Source organism: Equus przewalskii, chromosome 17 (genome assembly GCF_037783145.1).
Source record: "Equus przewalskii isolate Varuska chromosome 17, EquPr2, whole genome shotgun sequence".
NCBI lineage: Eukaryota > Metazoa > Chordata > Mammalia > Perissodactyla > Equidae > Equus > Equus przewalskii.
The window spans coordinates 9842347-9860318 of record NC_091847.1 but is presented as its reverse complement, the minus strand read 5'-3'; the positions used below and the strand labels follow the sequence as shown (position 1 = coordinate 9860318).

Here is a 17972-nt window from a genome sequence, read left to right as displayed (position 1 = left end):
GCTCAACTCAGTTGGGGAAAGTTCTCCTTGCTCGCTTGTTTCAGGACACTCACCCAGTGCCTGTAATGTGCCAGCCTTGTGCCCGAGGTTGGGGATACGGGCCTGAGGAGGCAGAGTCTTGCTGCCCGCCTGGAGCTCAGGGTCTGGGAGGGGAAGGGGGAGAAAGTGGGCAGATACAGGGCGGCGGGCTGGAAGAGGGGTCTGGCTGGAAGAGGGGTCGGGAAACTGGAATGGAGAGCAGGGAGGCGTGGGAGGCCTGGCTCCCCCCTCCCACCCCCAGCCCCGCCCCAGCCCACCAGGGGCTCCACGGCCTCTCTGGGGTTGCCCCTGTTCCAGCGAGGGGCCTCTGCTCCCAAGCAGACGCAGGATGAAGGAGGGGCCCTTTTCAAAGCACAGGCTAATGGACTCGAAGCTTAGCAAAATCAGCAGCACGCCCACCTCTAAAACGACGTTTATCTAAACTATTTGGGATTATCCATCCAGTCTTGACAGGCGTCCAGGAGAGGAAATTCCACACACCGCTTTGGCAGCCGGGCCAGAGCTAAGCGTTCTCACTGTGGAGGTGGCTCCCTGCATGTGCCCACCCCCCCCCCCGCCCCGGCCTCTTCTTATGCTTAAACCCAGAGCCCAAGTGACGTCTAATGAAACCCCGCTTTTTCTGAAGACCATCCCCAACCCCAAGACCACATGTCTCATTCCCACCCGTGGCTTTCCTTCCAGCTGCCTCGAGTTTGCTCTGTGATGTGACGGTCCCCATAAAGCCATGACTTTCCAGAAGATTCTGCTCAGCTGTGCTCAGCCAAGGACAATTCCTCTTACAGAGAAAGGCCCCACATGCCCAAGGTTAGCCCATGTCACAGGTCACCTGGAAAGGGCCTAACGCAGGCCGTTCCCCCAGGGCCTCGTCCCCGGGGCCAGCTGTGTTCCTGGCCCCCCAGACACATGGATCAGATCCAAGGTCTCCGCCCACCCGAGCTCTGCTCAGGTCCTCACTTTGCTGGGAAAAAGTCTCCTTGAAAGTTCCCTCTTGTTTTTTATGCTTTTTGGTTTTTATGTTTGAAAAAGCTGATAACCTTCTTATCCTTCTGCTCCAAGGGGAAAAAAAAAAGTGATAAAGGGTGGGCGATCGAATTAACCCCTGCTGCCCGTGTGGCTAGATCTTAACCGAGTCCATCTGTATGGCCTCCTTTGTAGGCGCAATTTTATAACCTAATTTCCGTCCCAGAACGTCAATGTTTACTTAGTAAGAAATCTGCTCTTTGTCAACTGAAAACAGTGATGTCTTTATTACGGCTCGGCTCTGCAGGGAGTGACAGCTGAAAGCCGGCGCTCGGCGAGGTCTGCTGGAGAGTGCAGGGCTGTAAGGGGAGCGGGGGTCCCAGGGACTGCATGTGTACACAGATGTGTGTCGGTCACAGGGCAGGCCTTTCGGACGGGCTGGGGCTGCCGGGAGGGGGCCTGGGCAGCAGACAGATGCCCCGGCCAAGGTGAGTTCCCTGCTCAGCCTGCTCAAGGGGCTGTGACAGCATCTGGAGGTCCCACGTGCCCCTCGCTGTCCTGCCCTGGTCCACCCCTCTGCCGTGCTCTGGATGTGGCGTGCATCATCCCCTCACGTCTGTAACGGTTCTCCCTGGTGTCGGACTCCCCTCACAATGCATTGTTTAGCTTTGCTTTGTGTGCTTTATATCATAGCAGACTCTTCTTTGGGAACCAGCTTTTCACCGGTGGCATTATGTTCCAGAGATTCACCCGGTAATGCACGGGCTCTTAATTCATTAGATCTCGCTGCTCTGAAGCTGTTTGCATTGACGCGTGTCTCGGGTGCATCTATGTTTGTGCTGTTTTGAAGTTATTGCAGTGAACGCTCCTGTGCCGTCCTCCTGGCCTAATGTATGCCCGTCCTTTGGAATCAGTGTGTGTCTGAGAATGAAATTGCTGAGTCATAGGGTGTCTCGGGTTAACCTTCTAGGTGCTGCCAGACTTTAGCTGGTTGGTTTTGCCGACACCTACTCCCACTGGTGGGGTTTGAGGGCTCAGCCTGCTCCATGTCCTTATTACCAGGGTGGTGTCATCAACATTTAAATTTTTGTCAAAATGGTATCTCCTGTGATTCTAATGTTCTGTTTCTCATATTACTAATGAAGCTGAGCATCCTTCATATGTTTATTGACCAATAAAGTTTCCTTCTCATGAAATGCCTGTTCAGCTATTCTGCCCATTTTTCTATGGAGTTGTCTTTTTGCTATTGATTTGAAGAAGCATTTTATATATTAAGGCTACTCATTCCATGGTTAGTTATCTGTGTTGCAAATATCCTCTCCCAGTTTGTGCCTGGTCTCTTCACTCCCATAATGAAGTGTCTGGATGAAGAGAAGTTCCTGTTGTAACCCAACTCAGGTGATCAACATTTCCTTTACGATTTTCCCCACACATTCTCCTCCCACCCAGCCGTCTGGTCTGACCTTCAGCCCTGGACTTTGCTAACTATTCCCCAATATGGCCTCCGTTTTGTGCAGCTATTCTCCTGTCTCAGCACACCAGGCCCGCACCACTCACTGCCTCCTTTGCATTCCCATATAAGGGTCGAGGCCCAGCTCAGATGCCACCTCTTGCAGGAAGCCTTCTCTGATTGTCCCAGCAAAGTGAATGAATTCTTTCCCTCCCATTCCTCTTTCTGCTTCAGCACCTTGTATACCGTTTGCAGGCTAAAATCAGTGTCCACTCTCCCTCTGTGACCCCAGGGGTCCTAACAGTGATTTTATCAAGACACCGAAGTGGACTATAGGTTTGGGAGGGCTGTAATTTCCTGAGCTCATGGCTGGATCTGGGGCTGTCCACTCAGCAGCATCACCCTAACAGCTGTCTTCACTATGGCCTCATGGGCACTCATGTCCTCTGCTAAGATCTGGGCATGTGTGGATTAAGGGTGGACCCTGGGAATGTTGAGGTTGACCAGACACACCTGGTGTAATACTTATCAGTCAGATTTACGACCACCTGCCCCACTTCCTGGCTGAGGGGTCCTGGCTGAGCCTTCCTCGGACCCACGCATCTCCCCGCCATCTCAGAGGCCCACACTCAGGGAACGTTGGCTGACCAGGCAATGACGCATGAACATGGCAACAAATCAGTGAGTGGCTGGGGGCTGTGGTCCAGCTCCTGTTTACAGTTCTCCTCCTTGCTGCATTACAGACCCCTCCCCCCCACATGGACAGAGCGCAGCCCTGACATGAAGCAACATGCCGATTGATGTGGAAAATGAATTGGGCTTCAGTTTGGGGAGGGGCATTTCTCCAGTGCTTTCCAAAAGGATGCACTGTACATCCCTTTATGATTGCAAACCCCTTAGTATATTTTGAAGAGGACGTGATTTCTGGGACTTTTAAAATTAATGTGTGGAAAACGTGGTGAGCAAGCTTGGCAATGTACAGTTCCACATACCAAAAAAACCCCCAGAAGACCAAAAACCAAAACTAAAATCAACAAACAAAACCCTTGGAGAGGAGATTGAACTCCACCCCGAGGGGCTGGATGGAGCTGTTTCTGTTTGTCAGGAGGCCCAGGGCAGCAGGCACTGACCCGGCTCTGCAGGGGCCGCCCTGGTGACAGCAGATGCATCCCGCCCTGCCCACCCTGGCACTAGGGGGCCCCAGTTGGGGGAGGAGAGTAGCTCAGAGCAGCAAGGCCAGCTTCCGGGAATCGTGGGCCCGAGGCCACCCGCCCAGTGGCTAAAAGTGGGTGCCTAGCCCTGAGCAGCCCCACAAGGGCAGAGGGGCCACGGCCTCCCCACTCTGAGCCCTCGGACCTGCCCATGGCCCTGTGATCCTGGTGGGTGGTAGCATCTCAGCCCGAAGGCAGGACCAGTGCACGTGAGCAGGCGGTCCCCTGGGGGAGGGGTTGGCGTGTCAGGGCTGCGTGCAGGGCGCGTTCAGCTCTGGGCAGCCAGTGGGCGTGGAATCCAGGGGACGGGCGGGAAGGCACGCTCCGGAGCCTGCGAGCGCGGTGAGGAGGATGCAGCGCTTGGGTGCCTGCCCGGCACGGGGGGCAGTCCCTGCCTTGCCAGCCTGCCACTGATGGAGCCTCTACTGGGGGCCAGGCTGCTACAAGAAATGACACATGGCCCTGCTCTCTAAGAGCTGACTGTTGCAGAAGAAAGATGACAGTAATAAGGGTGGCGATGCCTGCCACTTCCTGAGGGCCTACCGCACTCCAGCCTTTACCTACTATGTTAGCTCCTAACGAATTACCACAAACTCGGGGGCTGAAAACAGCTGAAATCTATACTCTCGCAGCTCTGATCAGGAGTCCAAAATCAGTCTCGCTGGGTCGAAATCAAGGTGTCAGTGTGGCCGTGCTCCCTCTGCATGCTCTCTGGTAGAATCCATGCCTCCCCTCTTCCAGCCTCTGGAGCTGCCAGCATTCCTTGGCTTGTGGCCGCATCCTTCAGCCTCCACCCCAGCCCTCTACACTGCCTCTTCCTCTTCTGTGTCAGGTCTCCCTCTGCCTTCCTCTTTTGAGGACACTGGTGCTGGCATTTCAGACTATGTGGGTGATAATCCATAATCGCCTCATTTCGACATCCTTACCTGAATCACATCTGCCAAGTCCTTTTTTCCAAATAAAGTAACGTTCACAGTTCCAGGGGTTAGGACGTGGATGCATCTTTGAGAGACATTATGAGCTCCCACACTAACCCTCCCCTCTGCTCCTCACTCCATATTTGTAAGAGCACTGTTAGGATTGCTCTTTGCAGAACTGTTAGGTTCAGAGAGGCACGTGACTTGCTCCAAGCCACACAGCTAAGAGTGAGCTGAGATGGACCCCAGGTCTCCCGCTACAATGCCTGTGCTCTTCCCTGGATGCATACACTGCCTCATTCATTCATTCATCCATTCATTCATCGGCAGACACATGTTGAGCATGCTCTCTGTGCACCTGGTGGGCACAGGCCCTGGTGCTGGGAGAGCGAGTGAGCAGAAGTGGACTCAGAGCCTGCTGCTGGGGCTGCCTGTCCAGTGGGGAGACAGGCCCCGTGTGAGCCCATCACCGCAGGTGCCTGATGATCAGCCCAGACGGATGTGCTCAGGGTGCAGGCAAGGAGCTGCCTTCCACAGGAGCATCTCGTGAGGACCTGACCTCAGCGTGGGGCTGGGAGCTTCTTGGGCAAGGAGCCCCTGAGCTGGCACCTCTGAGGGGGAGGATGGGGCAGAGCAGGGATGAAGAGGAGAGGGGCAGGATAGAGGCACAGACATGGAGGGGCAAAGCTGCGATGAGCAGGCGTGGCATGTGCCCCGGACTAGAGAGAAGGCAAGGCAGTGGCCCCCAGGATGCTGAGGAGAGAGCTGCCTCTGGACCGCACAGGATTGTGAGCTCTCTCCTGCTGCCACTGAGGCCTTAGGTCACCCGGGAGGCAGGCCGGAGGTGAGGTGTGTAGGCCTGTAGCCTCGACCAGGCTGCGATAGGATGATACTGGGTCCTCACGTTCCAGTCCTGCTGCTGCCGCTGACCTCACCATGGTGTGCCGCTGACGCTTTGGGTCTCAGTAGTGCTGTCTCTGCAATGGAACACAAGGGGCCCATTCCTTCCTGTTTCTGGCCCTACTGACCTGCATGGGAGAAGGTCTTTGAACAAAGCCGTGGGATGGAGTGTCTCTGGATTGCCAAGGGTCTCTGCTTCCGGCTCCTGGCCCCCCATGTGGGAGAACCTGCCCCGATGGCCATGCTGAGCCGGGGGATTTGCACCCTTCAGCTCTGCATTGTTCCACCTCTCCAGACAGGCCCCGTGGGTGGGGTACCAGGCCAGATCCCCGCGCCTCTGTCCTCTCCTCTCAAGCACGTTGGTTCCTGCCCGTGCGCCTTGGCACAGGCTGTGCTTTGGGTCAGATGCCCTCCCGGCTCCTCCCATTGAGCAAAGTCTTACTCATTCCTCCAGTCCTGCGGAAGCCACACGCCCTCTGGGAACACATCCCCGCCATTCCGGCTCCCGGGGCTGGCGCCCGTATCCAAGGGTCTAGGCGTGCTCGCTCTGGTCCGGCCAGATGGGCGCTGAGTTACATGTGGCCATGTAGAGTTCTCATCACCTTGGCCTCTCCTTTCATCTCCCTCCAAAAGTCTTGAGCCAGCACATGTGGAAGGGGCCTAGGACTTGATGTGGAAGCTGTGGGCTGGGTCCACTCCTCCACTCTCTGATTTCCTTCTGTCTGCTCATCTGCTAAATCTAAGAAAAGAGATGTGGGCGCTGGCTGAGTACCTACTGAGGGCCCAGTGCCGCACTTTCCCTACTCGGCTCATCATCCCACAGCTGCCCTTCCGTGTGTTCCACTGCCCCGGCCTGCAGGCAAGGGCACCATGGCGAGTGTCCACACTAAGTGCAGAGCCGTAATTCAGACCCAGGAAGTCCAGGCTTTACTCACGTGTGTGAGCGGCTCCCCAAGCCTGCACCCCCGCCACCACCCCCAGGGTCAGCGTGAGGTCCAGCTAAGGTGACATCAGCAAAGGGTCACCAAGCTGAACTCCTCAAGAGCAGAGACAGCAGAGGCAGAAGCGTGCCTCTCGGGGGCCGTTGGAGATGTCAAAGTACCGAGTCTGAATCCGCAGGCAGAAAGGCCACCTTCCATACGCCCTGCCACTTTGGCTCTGCAGCCTCGAGTGCACCTCATTACTGCCCTGGGCCTTGGTTTACTTCTCCTTAAGGTGGAGGTGTAAAGGCTGCCCTGCAGAGTTGTGGGTGCGGTGCGCGCGGTTGGCGAACGTTGACGGCCTCCTCAGCAGCAGCGTCCCCGCAGCCGTGATTTGGGGCCTGGTTTGGGGCCTGGCCCTAAAATCTTGTCCAGGGGCTTTGCCAGGCCCCCTCCCCAGAGGGAGGAGGGAAGAGGGAAGAGGAAAGCCCTTGTAAGGAGAAGCCCTTTCTGGGCTGCCGCCTGCCTTCAGGGAGAGGAGCCGGGCCGGCCAGCAGGCCAGCGCCAACTGGGAGGGGGAAGCGTAGGAGTCCTCTACGGCGACAGAGGCAGCCGGGTGCAGCCTGTCACCAGCCACTGCTGCCTGTCACCAACATGTGCATGTGTGTGTGTGCACACCCACACACGAGGAGGCCAGGAGGCAGCTGACGGTTCCTCTTCCCAGACCCTCCTACTTGTGCCTTGTGCCCACACATGGAAGGGCGGTGCAGCTGCCCTCTCCAGCCCCAGCAGCTGCAGGCAGGACCTCTCCGCCCTCTCCTTCAGGCCTGCAGGCAGGAGGGTGGACAAGCCCCAGGAACGATGGCTCGGGTCTCTGCAGGATGCTGGGCCTGGATCACCGGGCAGGGGGTGGTGTCCTAGTCAAGGCTTGCCGTGGCCGGCCTTGGCAGTTGCCTAAGACAGAAGAACTCAGCTCAAACTGGCTTAAACACACGAACAAATGTATTGGCTCAGATAACTGAAAAGGCCAAGGGTACTAACTTCTAGAGAAGCTGCATCTGTAGCCAGAGACTCAGTCCAAGACGCTGGTTTTACAGCTCTCAGCTCTGATTATCTGTCATCTCAGTCTTCATTCTTGGGCCCTCCCCTCAAGGCCCCCCGCAGCTCCATGCTTGCATCATCCTACCTAGAGAGCACCTCCTGTGGACAGAGAACACTTCTTTCCCAAAGCTTCCAGCCAGAGCTGCTGTTGGGCACATTCGCATTTCTGAACTGATCACAGTGCCGGGGCATATGGAATGGTCTGATCAGCTGGGCTTGGGTCATATGTGCCCCACCCCCAGCAGAAGAAGAGAAAGGGTCCAATACAGATCCAGCCCAAAGTGCTCTGTGGGCTCTGCGCCACCCCTCAAGGCATAACCTTCACACATACGTCCGTACACTCCAGCCTTTCACCACACATGCTGTTTCCTTTGTTTGTAATGCACTTCTTCATGAACTCCTATTCATCCTTCAGAACCCAGCCCAAATGTCACCTCCTCTGAGAAGCCTCTCTCACACTTACAGGCTGAGTTAGGGAATTTGTTCCTCTGCTGAAGCCTTTATCAGACTGCCCAATGCTTACCTGATTTGCAGATCTGCCTCTTCCACTTGGGCTGTGAGGTCCCTGGGCCAGAGCAAGTGCTCAGGACAATTTTGCCAGGAATATGAACAAATACACAAAGAAACAACTGGTAGCCTGAGGATCAGGTGAGCTCAGGGTTGGACTGAGGGGGAGAAAGCAGCACGTAAGAGTAGTATCCAGGCTGAACAGCTTGCAGACAGGCTGCCTTTGCTAGTCCAGCTAATTGCAGCCTACAAGTGTGTGAGTGTGTGCACGTGCATATCTACAAAGTAGGAGACTGTGACCATCTTTTAAAATGAGCTCACACAGCTGGCCCCTCCTCCCATCCTCAAGCCCACCTCCTTGAGTCTCTGCGCAGTTGCCAGAATTCAAGGCCTGGATGGGCCACAGCCAAGACCATGGTCGCCCCCACAGCCGATGGCATGGAAATGGAAGCAAAGTGGGAGGTTGCCGCTGGGGGTCAGCTGCAGTGGCTCAGGTTGTACTAGCAGCCATCTTTCCTGATGAGGTCCCAGGGCACCGTCATCTGTTCACAAGGACTGGCAGCACCCGGTGTGCATGGGGACTCTCATTTGCGCCTGGGATGGGCCTAAGCATCCAAGAAAGAGAAGCTCTAGTCCCTGAGGGACTTGCTTTGAAGCTTGGCAATGTTGGTGTGATTTCAGGGCCGCTGGGAAGCCCTCTGTTCCCCCACATGCATTAATAATGCTTGGAATTCTGCCATTTGAGATTCATTCCTTTGGCTTTGTTTGGTCTGTCAAAATGACAACTCTTGGAACATGTGTGGCCGTGGATCCCTATCAGTCGTTCACCACACAGTGTGAGGGAGAGGTTCAACTCCCTCCTGAGAGCTGGAGTGGACTGTGCATGGTGATGGGGTAGGAGGGGGCTGAACACAAAAAAGGGAGCTGAAGCAGGTGGGGAGAAAGCCGTTCTGTTCTCAGGTGCTGCCCCTCCCTGACCCTGCACCCGCCCGAGCCCCACTCACACAGAGCCACAGTCATCAAGAGCACCCACTTCTCTGCTGAGGGGATGGCCACAGCACAGGCCCCAGCCCAGACCCACCAGCTTGGTTTGTGGTTCAACTACCTGCTCTCTGAGTGACCTTGGGCAAGAGGCCACGCCTTTCTGGTGTGTTCTCATCTGTAAAATGGGCAAAAAGTGCCTACTGTGTGAATTTTTAACCTAGATTTAGAAAGGAAATACATGCATGTGGCCCGTTATGGCTGGCATGTAGTCAGCTTTATCTTATGGAGGTACCAGGTAAGGGCACAGCTAAGTGATGCTGTGCAGAGGGGACATCTGGGGAGGTTTCCCGGAGGAGGTATCTGAACAGTCATCTGTGGCTGTGTTGGCTGGTGGGCCTGTGGCCTTGGGTACTGGGTCCCCAGGTCAGTAGATGCTCCACACTCCCAGTTGGTTTGCTGCTGAGAGGGGAGGGAAGGGTGTTAACGCTTGTTAGCTCAGTGCTCAGCACTGGTCTTTTTTCTACCACTCTGGTGAGGCACCAGAGAGGGGCAGCATCCTGGCGGAGGCCACCCAGCTACGTGGGAAGGATCAGGGTTAATGAGGCGACCAGTGCTCTGGAAGGTGCAGGCAGTGCCCAGGGGCAGGGTCCTGCCCCAGCACTTCCAGGCCCCTGCCCCCTGAGCAGTCTCCAGAACCCAGTGCTGCTGTGCCTTCCCCGGCAAGGGGTTGTTTGGCACACCCTTTCATCAGCCTGTGAGCTGACCCGTCTCACTGCCGTCCCGTGTCGAATCTGTTTTCGGGCAGGGCAGCCTCTGCGAGCTTCCTGCCCCGTCACACCAGGCGGGCAGGGAGTCCTCAGCAGCCTTCTCTTTCTGGGTGGGGCCGTCCCTGGGATGGGGGAGCACCGTCCTGGGAGGGAATGGGATGGACTTGGGTTGAATCATGGCTGTGTCTCTGGCCGCACGGCATGGAGGCGTGACTTCCTCCCTGGACCAGAGTCCTCAGGGGCGAGGGGCAATTGTGTTCACGCATCCTCCCAGTGGACGTATCCGAGGTCAGCCGGGCACCCTGCAAGGAGCTCCTGGTGCTTCCCCCTGAGCCCGGGCCCGAGACAGGGAGGAGGGTGCCCTGGAAGAAACGTTCCCTGTCTCCTTGGTGACGGCTCACGGTGGGAAGGAGGCAACAGAGCTCACCCTCCCCCAAACGGTGGTGACCTGTGGAGACAGAAGTCCCAGTTCCTCCCTGAGGGGACTCAGGCCTCACCTGCCGCCCCCCACCAAGTTCTGAAGAGGGACCGGATTCCAACCACGCAGGGAAGCCCTTCAGGGGGTGTGCATGTTGCCATGACAACACGTCACTGCCTCCTGCCTGGGAGAGGCTCCTCTGGCCAGGGGATGCGGTCACCTTGGACAGACCAGGGCTGCCATGTGCCCTAAACGTGTTCCTTTAAATCCCCATATAGTCACTGGCTTCTCTCGTGGCGCCTCCACTATGGTCTGTGCATCCCCCAGGGTAACCCTGGTGCCGGGGAGGCCACTTAGGGCCCCTGGCTTCAGTGACCACAGGCTGCCCTGACCTCCCCCTGGCCAGCGTCCTGCAGGCCCTCAGAACCTCCCCTGTCTCGAGTGTCCGGGGAGGAGCGAGGGGTGTGTGGTCAGGAGTGCCTCACCCTTCTCCAGAAGGCCTGCCTTTTACTGAACTACACGCAGCCTTCCAGAAGTTTACCCCTCAACCCCAGATCTGTGCCTGGGATCAGACAGAGGTCTCTTCCCTGCCCCACAGGCTCGACCCACAGGCAGTGTCTCCCTGAGTCTCGTCTTCACAGAACACCTGTCCCCCTGCAGGAATGTGTGTCTGTGAGGCCATGGTCAGCAGGCCCGAGCCAGCAGGACCCACCCTTGGTGAGAGGGAGAATTTCTCTGGTTCTGCCCGCCCCACCAGAAACATGGCACCCCTGCCCAGAGCAAACCATGTCTTAAGCCCACCACACTTAAGGCAGTTCCCGCACAGGCGGACTGGCCTCTAAAGGTGTGACTGGGGCTGTGACTCGGGACTTAGCCTAAAGGGTCCCTCCTCCCAAGCTCAGTGCCTGGCACACAGGCAGGGAGCCATCACTGGTCCTGAAAACACCTCTGAGCACCTGCGGGGGGCCAGTTCCCTGCCAGGTGCTGGTATGCAGAGGTGCCTGGAACACGCCCTGCTCCCAGGCAGAACGGGTCACCTGGGAGATGGACCTCCCAGCCGCACCCCCGGGCGAGCAGGGAGCAGAGAGCTCATACTGGGAGAGGGGCCTCAGGGAGGGTGTCACCAAGGGGTCCCCTCACCTGGGCTTACAGGGAGGAGAAAGAATTTACGCAACAAGGTCTAGGGTCCAGGCAGGCATGTGAGCTGAGAATTGACGTGGGCACCAGTGCAGAGCGTGGAAGTGGCTGGGCAGGGCCGTTGGATCTGCATGTCCACTACTTTCACATCTGCAAACACAGAAACAAGGGTAGCAGACTGTTGTATCCAGGCCCACTGGAGCAGCCTCTGAGTGGGGAGCCGGTGAAACCCAGACGTCAGGACATCTGGATGTCACCTGTTGGGTCCTGCTTTGCACCGTGTTGTAAGCAGTTTTCATGCACGATTGAACATAATCAGTAATTATCTCTGGTTTGCTCCAGCCAGTGGACAAGCCGTTCCCTCTCTGAAGTGGCCGGTGCTAACGGCGCCCTTTCACACATCCGACATCTGGCCCACGTGGGGACTTCCAGGGCCTCCCGGTCGCATCTGGGTTTTGCCCCAAAGTGCGGTGCTAATGTTTTGATTACAGCTCTCATTTGTTCCCTGAAGGCCACGTCTCAGACACTGTTCTGGGGACCTCACCCTCAGGGCGACCCAGGGAAACAGACGTGGTTCTTATCCCCATTTTCCCCACGAGGTGACTGAGGCGTGGAGAGGTTGAATTACTTGCTCAGTGTGACGGAGCCGGTAAAGGCTGAGATTCCAATGCAAGTTTGTCTGATTCGAACAAATGTTCTTTTCTTTGCGCTATGTCAAACCACAGAGAGACCCCTATTGTCTGAGAAATTGAAAATTAAAACCTGGTAAATGTGGTTCCCGCGGACTTAGTTGTGGTTTCACAGCTACTTCGCCCCTGAAGTCTGATTTTTCTTTAATGGACGAGTTTTGGAGTAGACGACCCGGAACACCCCCGCGGTCAGCATGCTGATGGCTGCTTAGAGGCCCCAGGCGAGAGGCCTGGTGGAAAGGCCCGTTCTGTGTTGAATGCGGTTGGTGCCTCCTTCAGGGCTGACCAGGGGACAGAGAGATGGGCGGCGGCCACGCCAGCCCGGACCACGGGGACCAAGCCAGGTGCTCACCTGACTGGTGGCAGGCATCCGAGAAGGGACCCTCTGTTAGGGTTAGAAGGAATTTCATGTAAGGAGAGCTAAAAGGATGTTCCAAAATTTTAGTGGTGGCTCACCGTTTCAAAACTCTTCTTGAATCCTGGTCTTCTCCTTCACAGCTGATCCGTGACTGAGCGCTTCATACCAGTGATTATCCAATGAAGCCAAAAACTCTCCACCTTCAGGGCCTCTCCTTCTCCCTCTCTTTTTCTCAGTTCTGTTAAGGATATGAGCTCTTTGCATCTTACTCCTGGTATTCGTATTTTCCTGTTCTCTTTTGCATACATGTCGGTAGAAGTCATGCATTCGTTCATTTAACAGAGATTTATTCATTACTGCTATCTGTCCAGCCCTGAGCAGGCACTGGGGAAGCAGGAGTGACAGCTTGCACACGTGTGTGTCCCGCTGAGCCCGTGGTCTAGCAAATCCACCCACGTGTGCAGAGAATTTTATCTCCAGCGCAAGACTGGTGGGTGAGCAGCCGCACCAGCATGCGGGAGCTGTCAGTGCATTCGCTGGCTAGTGTACAAGAGTTCAGACTATATGAAGGGTGACCAAGGGGTGTCAGTGTATAAATTAAAAGTGCACCTTGCCCCTTTGCTTCTGCTGCTTGGCGGGCTTCTCTGCACGCCCGCTGCAGCAGGCATGCCTTCTTAGAATGCCCCGCTTTGTCTCCGCAGGCCTCCTGCCCTGAGCGGCAGCCCAGTCATCTCCGACATCTCGTTGATCCGGCTTTCCCCGCACCCCGCCGGCCCTGGGGAGTCCCCCTTCAACACCCCCCACCCGTACGTGAGCCCCCACATGGAGCATTACCTCCGTGCTGTGCACAGCAGCCCCACGCTCCCCGCCATCTCTGCGGCCAGGGGCCTCAGCCCCGCTGACGGTGAGTAGGGCCTGGGGTGCTGGGCGGCCGGGCCGCTACTCTGACACTGTGGATTCCCAGCCTCAGCCCCCTGGATAGTGAGTAGGCTGGCATTCCTCCCCGCTACCCATGAACAACAGGTTTTTAAGTGAATGATGGTGAAAGCCAAGAGAATTTGGGTTTTGCCCTCATTTAAGAGCTATTTGTAAACACCCTTTTTCCTACAAATTGTAGAATAATAATAGTAAGGTCTGTTTAACCATGTAGGTCCTATCCTAAGTGAGAGCTTTTTGGTTGCAATAAACCAGAGTCTGCAGAATCTGGTGTTAAGTTAAGGGGATGTTGTATTGGGGTGTCTCCTGGGCCCCAGAGCAGAAGGAAGGGCTGGTTCTGCTTGCTTCTCTGCTTTATGGCCCCTTGCAGAGCAACACGGCCTCCACATGGCTCCCGGGAAGGCTCCCCGGATGAGCACCAGTGTCTCGTTGTCTCCCGGGTCAGATGCTTGGGAGAGAATTGATTGGCCCAGCTAGGAGATCACATGGCCACCCCATCCAATTAATTTGAAACAAAAAAGGGCAGGGTCACGTGGTGCAAATATGGTCTTCATGTTTTTCAAAATATGGTATAAAATTTTATATACTTCTAGCCCCTGCCCCCACCCCACCAATGCGTACATGCATGCGCACGCACGCTCATACTAGACAGTGGTCAGCATATTTGGGAGCAGGCCCGCCTGTGCTGTCTTCCTGGGGAGTGCTCCCACCCCACCCCCAGCATGGAGTAGGCATTATCTACTGCCCCGTGCTCCCCACAGTGCCCCGCCAGCTCCTCATTGCCATCTTCAAAAGCAACCAGGCTGCCCCTTCTCAAAATCTATCCACTAAAACCTTCCCTCTTGGCCAAGAGTCAGTTCCAGGCTAGAGGACGTGGGCAGCATGTGCCCCTGAGCCCGTGGGCAGAGGCTCAGGACACATGTAGCAGTGGGTCCCTCATCACCGTCTCCATCCTCACCAAGGGGAATATGTCCTCTCCCAGCTCAGCGTGACCGCAAGCTGAAGCCGAGGCCTGCATCAGAGAAGGCTCAGGCTGGAGCTTCACAAAGGAAAGGCTTCCAGCCTCTGACTGTGCAGAAAGGCCCCCTGAAGCCTTGGGCCCATCTTCCTGGCCATGCAGTCTGCACTTTGCCTGGCTGCCACCAAAGAGAAACCAGACAAGGCGAATGGTTGCAGCCACAGGACGTGAAAGCAGCCAGCCAAGATGTGGCCATTCTCACATGGCCCTTTAGGCTTGGAACCCAGCTCTGAACTCTGCTTGGGTCTCCTGAGTGGCCTTGGGTGAGCTGGGGTCCCCTGAAGGGTTTGGCTGTGTCCACATTGAGCCACCATCTCCTGGAAAGTGGACCGTGCTTCTCCACACCTCTCCTGACCACTCAGCAGGCGATGGGCTCGCCCGGAGTGTGAGGATGCAGGCCAGGCTCCACATGCTGTCTCAGCCTCGACGTTTACACATGGCATACTGGGCTCCACGGTCCATGTCCTAATTCCCGAACCTGAGAGCGTTTCCTCCTTGGAAAACGGGTCCTTGCAGATATGATTCAGTTGGGAATTTTGAAATGAACAGATCATCCTGGATTATCCATGTGGGCCTTAAATCCAGCGATAAGTGTCCTTGTAAGTGACACATAGATGAGAAGACAGCGCAAAGACGGGAGTGATGTGGCCACAGGCCAAGGAAGCGGGCATGCCCAGAAGCTGGAAGAAGCCAGGAACAGATTCTCCTGCAAGCTGTGGAGGGAGTGTGGCCCTGCTGACCTGGATTTGGGCCTTCTGGCCTCCAGCACCGGGAGAGAATGCAATTCGGTTGTTGTAACAGCAATTATCACCACGTCTGTACTAACAGGTTACAGCAGCCCTGGGAAACTAATGCAGGTGGTAAAGGTGGGATTAGGGGGGAGGAAGAACCTGGCAGCTGTCCCGAGGCCCGGGTCAGAGAGGGTCCTGAACGATGTCTGGAGGAGAGACGAGGAAGAGGGCCCTCCTGGAGATCCGATGAATCAAGGACACTGTGGTCTCGGCCGACAGTGGTATAGCCCACGAAGAGCCACGTGGTGAGACAGGGCGGCCCTTGAAGGAGAGACTTTCAATTGATGGACCACTGATTCTATGCCTGACCTCCACATAAACATCCATGGGGCTCCTACCGCACCCATTTACCCCGGCCCCAGCCCCTTGAGATGGCAGGGATGGGTTCATCGCCAGCAGGGACTAATTGGCATGGCCCTGACCCCAGCAAGGGGTGAACCAGATACCCTGAGGCCTTGCTGGCCTTGGACCAAGCTCCCAAGTGAGTAGAGATAGCATGACAGACCCGTGCGTCCTCTGTGCCACCCCAGAGCCTACCCACAAAAGGCCTAGAAAGTTCATCAGCGATCTGAGGCAGACCGTGTGTGCACTGAGGATGAATGGGCATCCAGGAGGGCTTCAAGGAGGAGGCGGACAGGCAGGCAGATGGGAGGAGGGCATTTCAGGCAGGGACAGGGCAGACAGAGGCTGTGGGCGTCAGCCTGGCTGCAGGCCAGGCTCTCTCGAGGATCCAGCAGGAGAGGGTGAAGGGGGATGGCTGCTCCATTGACCGGCTTCCTCTCACTGCCCAGCGCACTGAGATCTCTTCTGATATTTGCCAAGACTAATAGCTGAGAGGCCGTGAGGCACGGGGTCAGGAACTTGGGCTCCAGGTTTAAACTCCTTGCTGTGTGACCATGGGCAAGATCTTTAACTCTAAGTGCCAGAGTCCTTCTATTCTAAGGGGAATGGCACCAGTGCCCCTCGGCTCAGTGTGGTGGGGACAGTGAGATTAGAGAATGAGCGTGACTCCCTCAGCACTGCACCTGCACACACCCAGCGAGCGCTCAGCAGTGTTAGCTGTCACTGTCGTTTTTAACAGTAATTTGGGTGGTGAATATTCTTGCCCCCATTTTACAGGTGGAAAACTGAGCCAGCTCAGAAGTGGCCCCTGCCCAGTTTTCACCCCTGGATGAAGCCAGGACTCCTGACGGGGATGTTTGGTTTCCAAGCTCCATTCCTCCCCTGCCGCTGCACCCCTATGTGCCGGGCCCCCTCAGGATCCTCTGGAGCCGGGCCCCCTGCCTCTTTGCGAGGCCCCAGCAGGGCTGGAGGTGGACAGCCCGGGGCCTGCAGCTGTGGGACAGACGAGCAGCTTTATCTGGCCAGGCTGGGCGAGCTCTCTTGCGTGTTCAGGCGAGACTTACCTGGCCAACTGTCTGGCCACCATGATGCCTCCATTTGCATCTTCTTGTTGCTTTGAAGACTGTCCTGGACCATGGAGCCTGTCAGCCTGGAGCTCTGGGCTTGTGTGGGGCCTGGAGTGGGGGGACGAGTGATCATTCGCGGCCTCGAGGTGAGGGAGGAATGAGGGGTGCAGAGGCCTCCATCTGGCCTCCCCGTCAGCAGAAACACACCCCAGCCCACGCTGTCTGCTTGGTGCCACGGGGAGCAGCGGGGGAGGGGACACAGGGACCTAGGGGCTGAGGATGGCACTGAGCAGACTCCTCAGGCCAGGGGTGTGTTTCCCCTCTTTGTTGCCCATTCTGACGGCCTCTCTCTCTCCCTCCCCCGACAGTGGCCCACGAGCACCTTAAGGAGAGGGGACTGTTTGGCCTTCCTGCCCCCGGCACCCACCCTTCAGACTGCTACCACCAGATGACCCTCATGGCAGGCCATCCCGCTCCCTACGGGGACCTGCTGATGCAGAGTGGGGGTGCCGCCGGTGCACCCCATCTCCACGACTACCTCAATCCAGTGGATGGTGAGTGCTGGACCGGGTGGGGACAGGGAGCCGGACAGAAGATGGGGACTGATGGTACTTGGCTGGGGCTGATGGGGGCACTCGCTGCTCCTTTTGGGGGTAAGGAGCCCTGAGGAGGGGTCTGGGCTTTACCCCAAGCCCTGCCACGACTGCTGTCCACAGGGACGAGTCTGAACAACACACACAAATGCTTGGTGAGTCACCATGGGCCAGGAAGTGTTTTCGGAATTGCAGACACCCCAGGGAACAAAGCATAGTAATCTCCGCCTTCATGGAGCCTACAGCTTAGGGGAGAGACAGACAAAGCTGGGAATGGGGTGGGGGCCCTAGGGGGAGTGGGGGTGCAATCTTGAGTGAGGAAATCCTCACTGCAAAGACGCTGTGCAAGTGAAAAATTGAAAGAGGTGAGCCATGCAGAAGTGTGTGGGAAGAGTAATCCAGGCAGCGTGAACAGCAAGTGCAAAGGGCCTGAGGCAGCAAGGTGCCTGCTGAACACAAGAACACCCAGGAGGCCAGTGTACCTGGCACCCAGTGAGTCAGGGGCAGGAGTAGGGTGGGGCCGGAGTTCCTGGGCCAGGCCTGCAGGCTGGGCACGGCGTGGCAAGATGCCAGCTTTCATTCGGAGTGAGATGGGGCCCTTGGAGCCAGTTGGACAGAGGAGTAATGAGATCTGACTTATTCTTAAAAGGAATCCCATTGTAGCTGCAGGTCTGAGAATAGATTCAGGAGCACGGTGGAAGCAGGGGCTCCAGTTAATAGAGGTGGGCAGAAGCAGTCATATTTCAGATAGATTTTGAAGGTAGAGCCACAAGATTTGTTCCCAGATCGGATGTGGAGTGAGAGAGACAAAAAGGTGCTGAGGACAAGCCCAGGGTCTCGGCCTGAGCAGTGGGCGGACGGAGCTGT

General features: G+C 56.6%; 1 protein-coding gene across 5 annotated transcripts in view; it reads left to right on the top strand.

Moving 5' to 3' along the window:
* GLI2 (GLI family zinc finger 2) overlaps positions 1–17972 on the top strand; it is a 251766-nt gene that overhangs the window by 199730 nt on the left and 34064 nt on the right. For 4 of the 5 annotated variants that reach the window (XM_070581030.1, XM_070581031.1, XM_070581033.1 and 1 more), the window contains 2 exons: positions 13060–13262; positions 16881–17066. In XM_070581030.1, coding sequence (XP_070437131.1) covers positions 13060–13262; positions 16881–17066 — 389 coding nt within the window. Of the gene's footprint in view, positions 1–13059; positions 13263–13289; positions 15585–16880; positions 17067–17972 lie in introns of those variants that run through there. The other variant, XM_070581034.1, reaches the window with a different exon arrangement.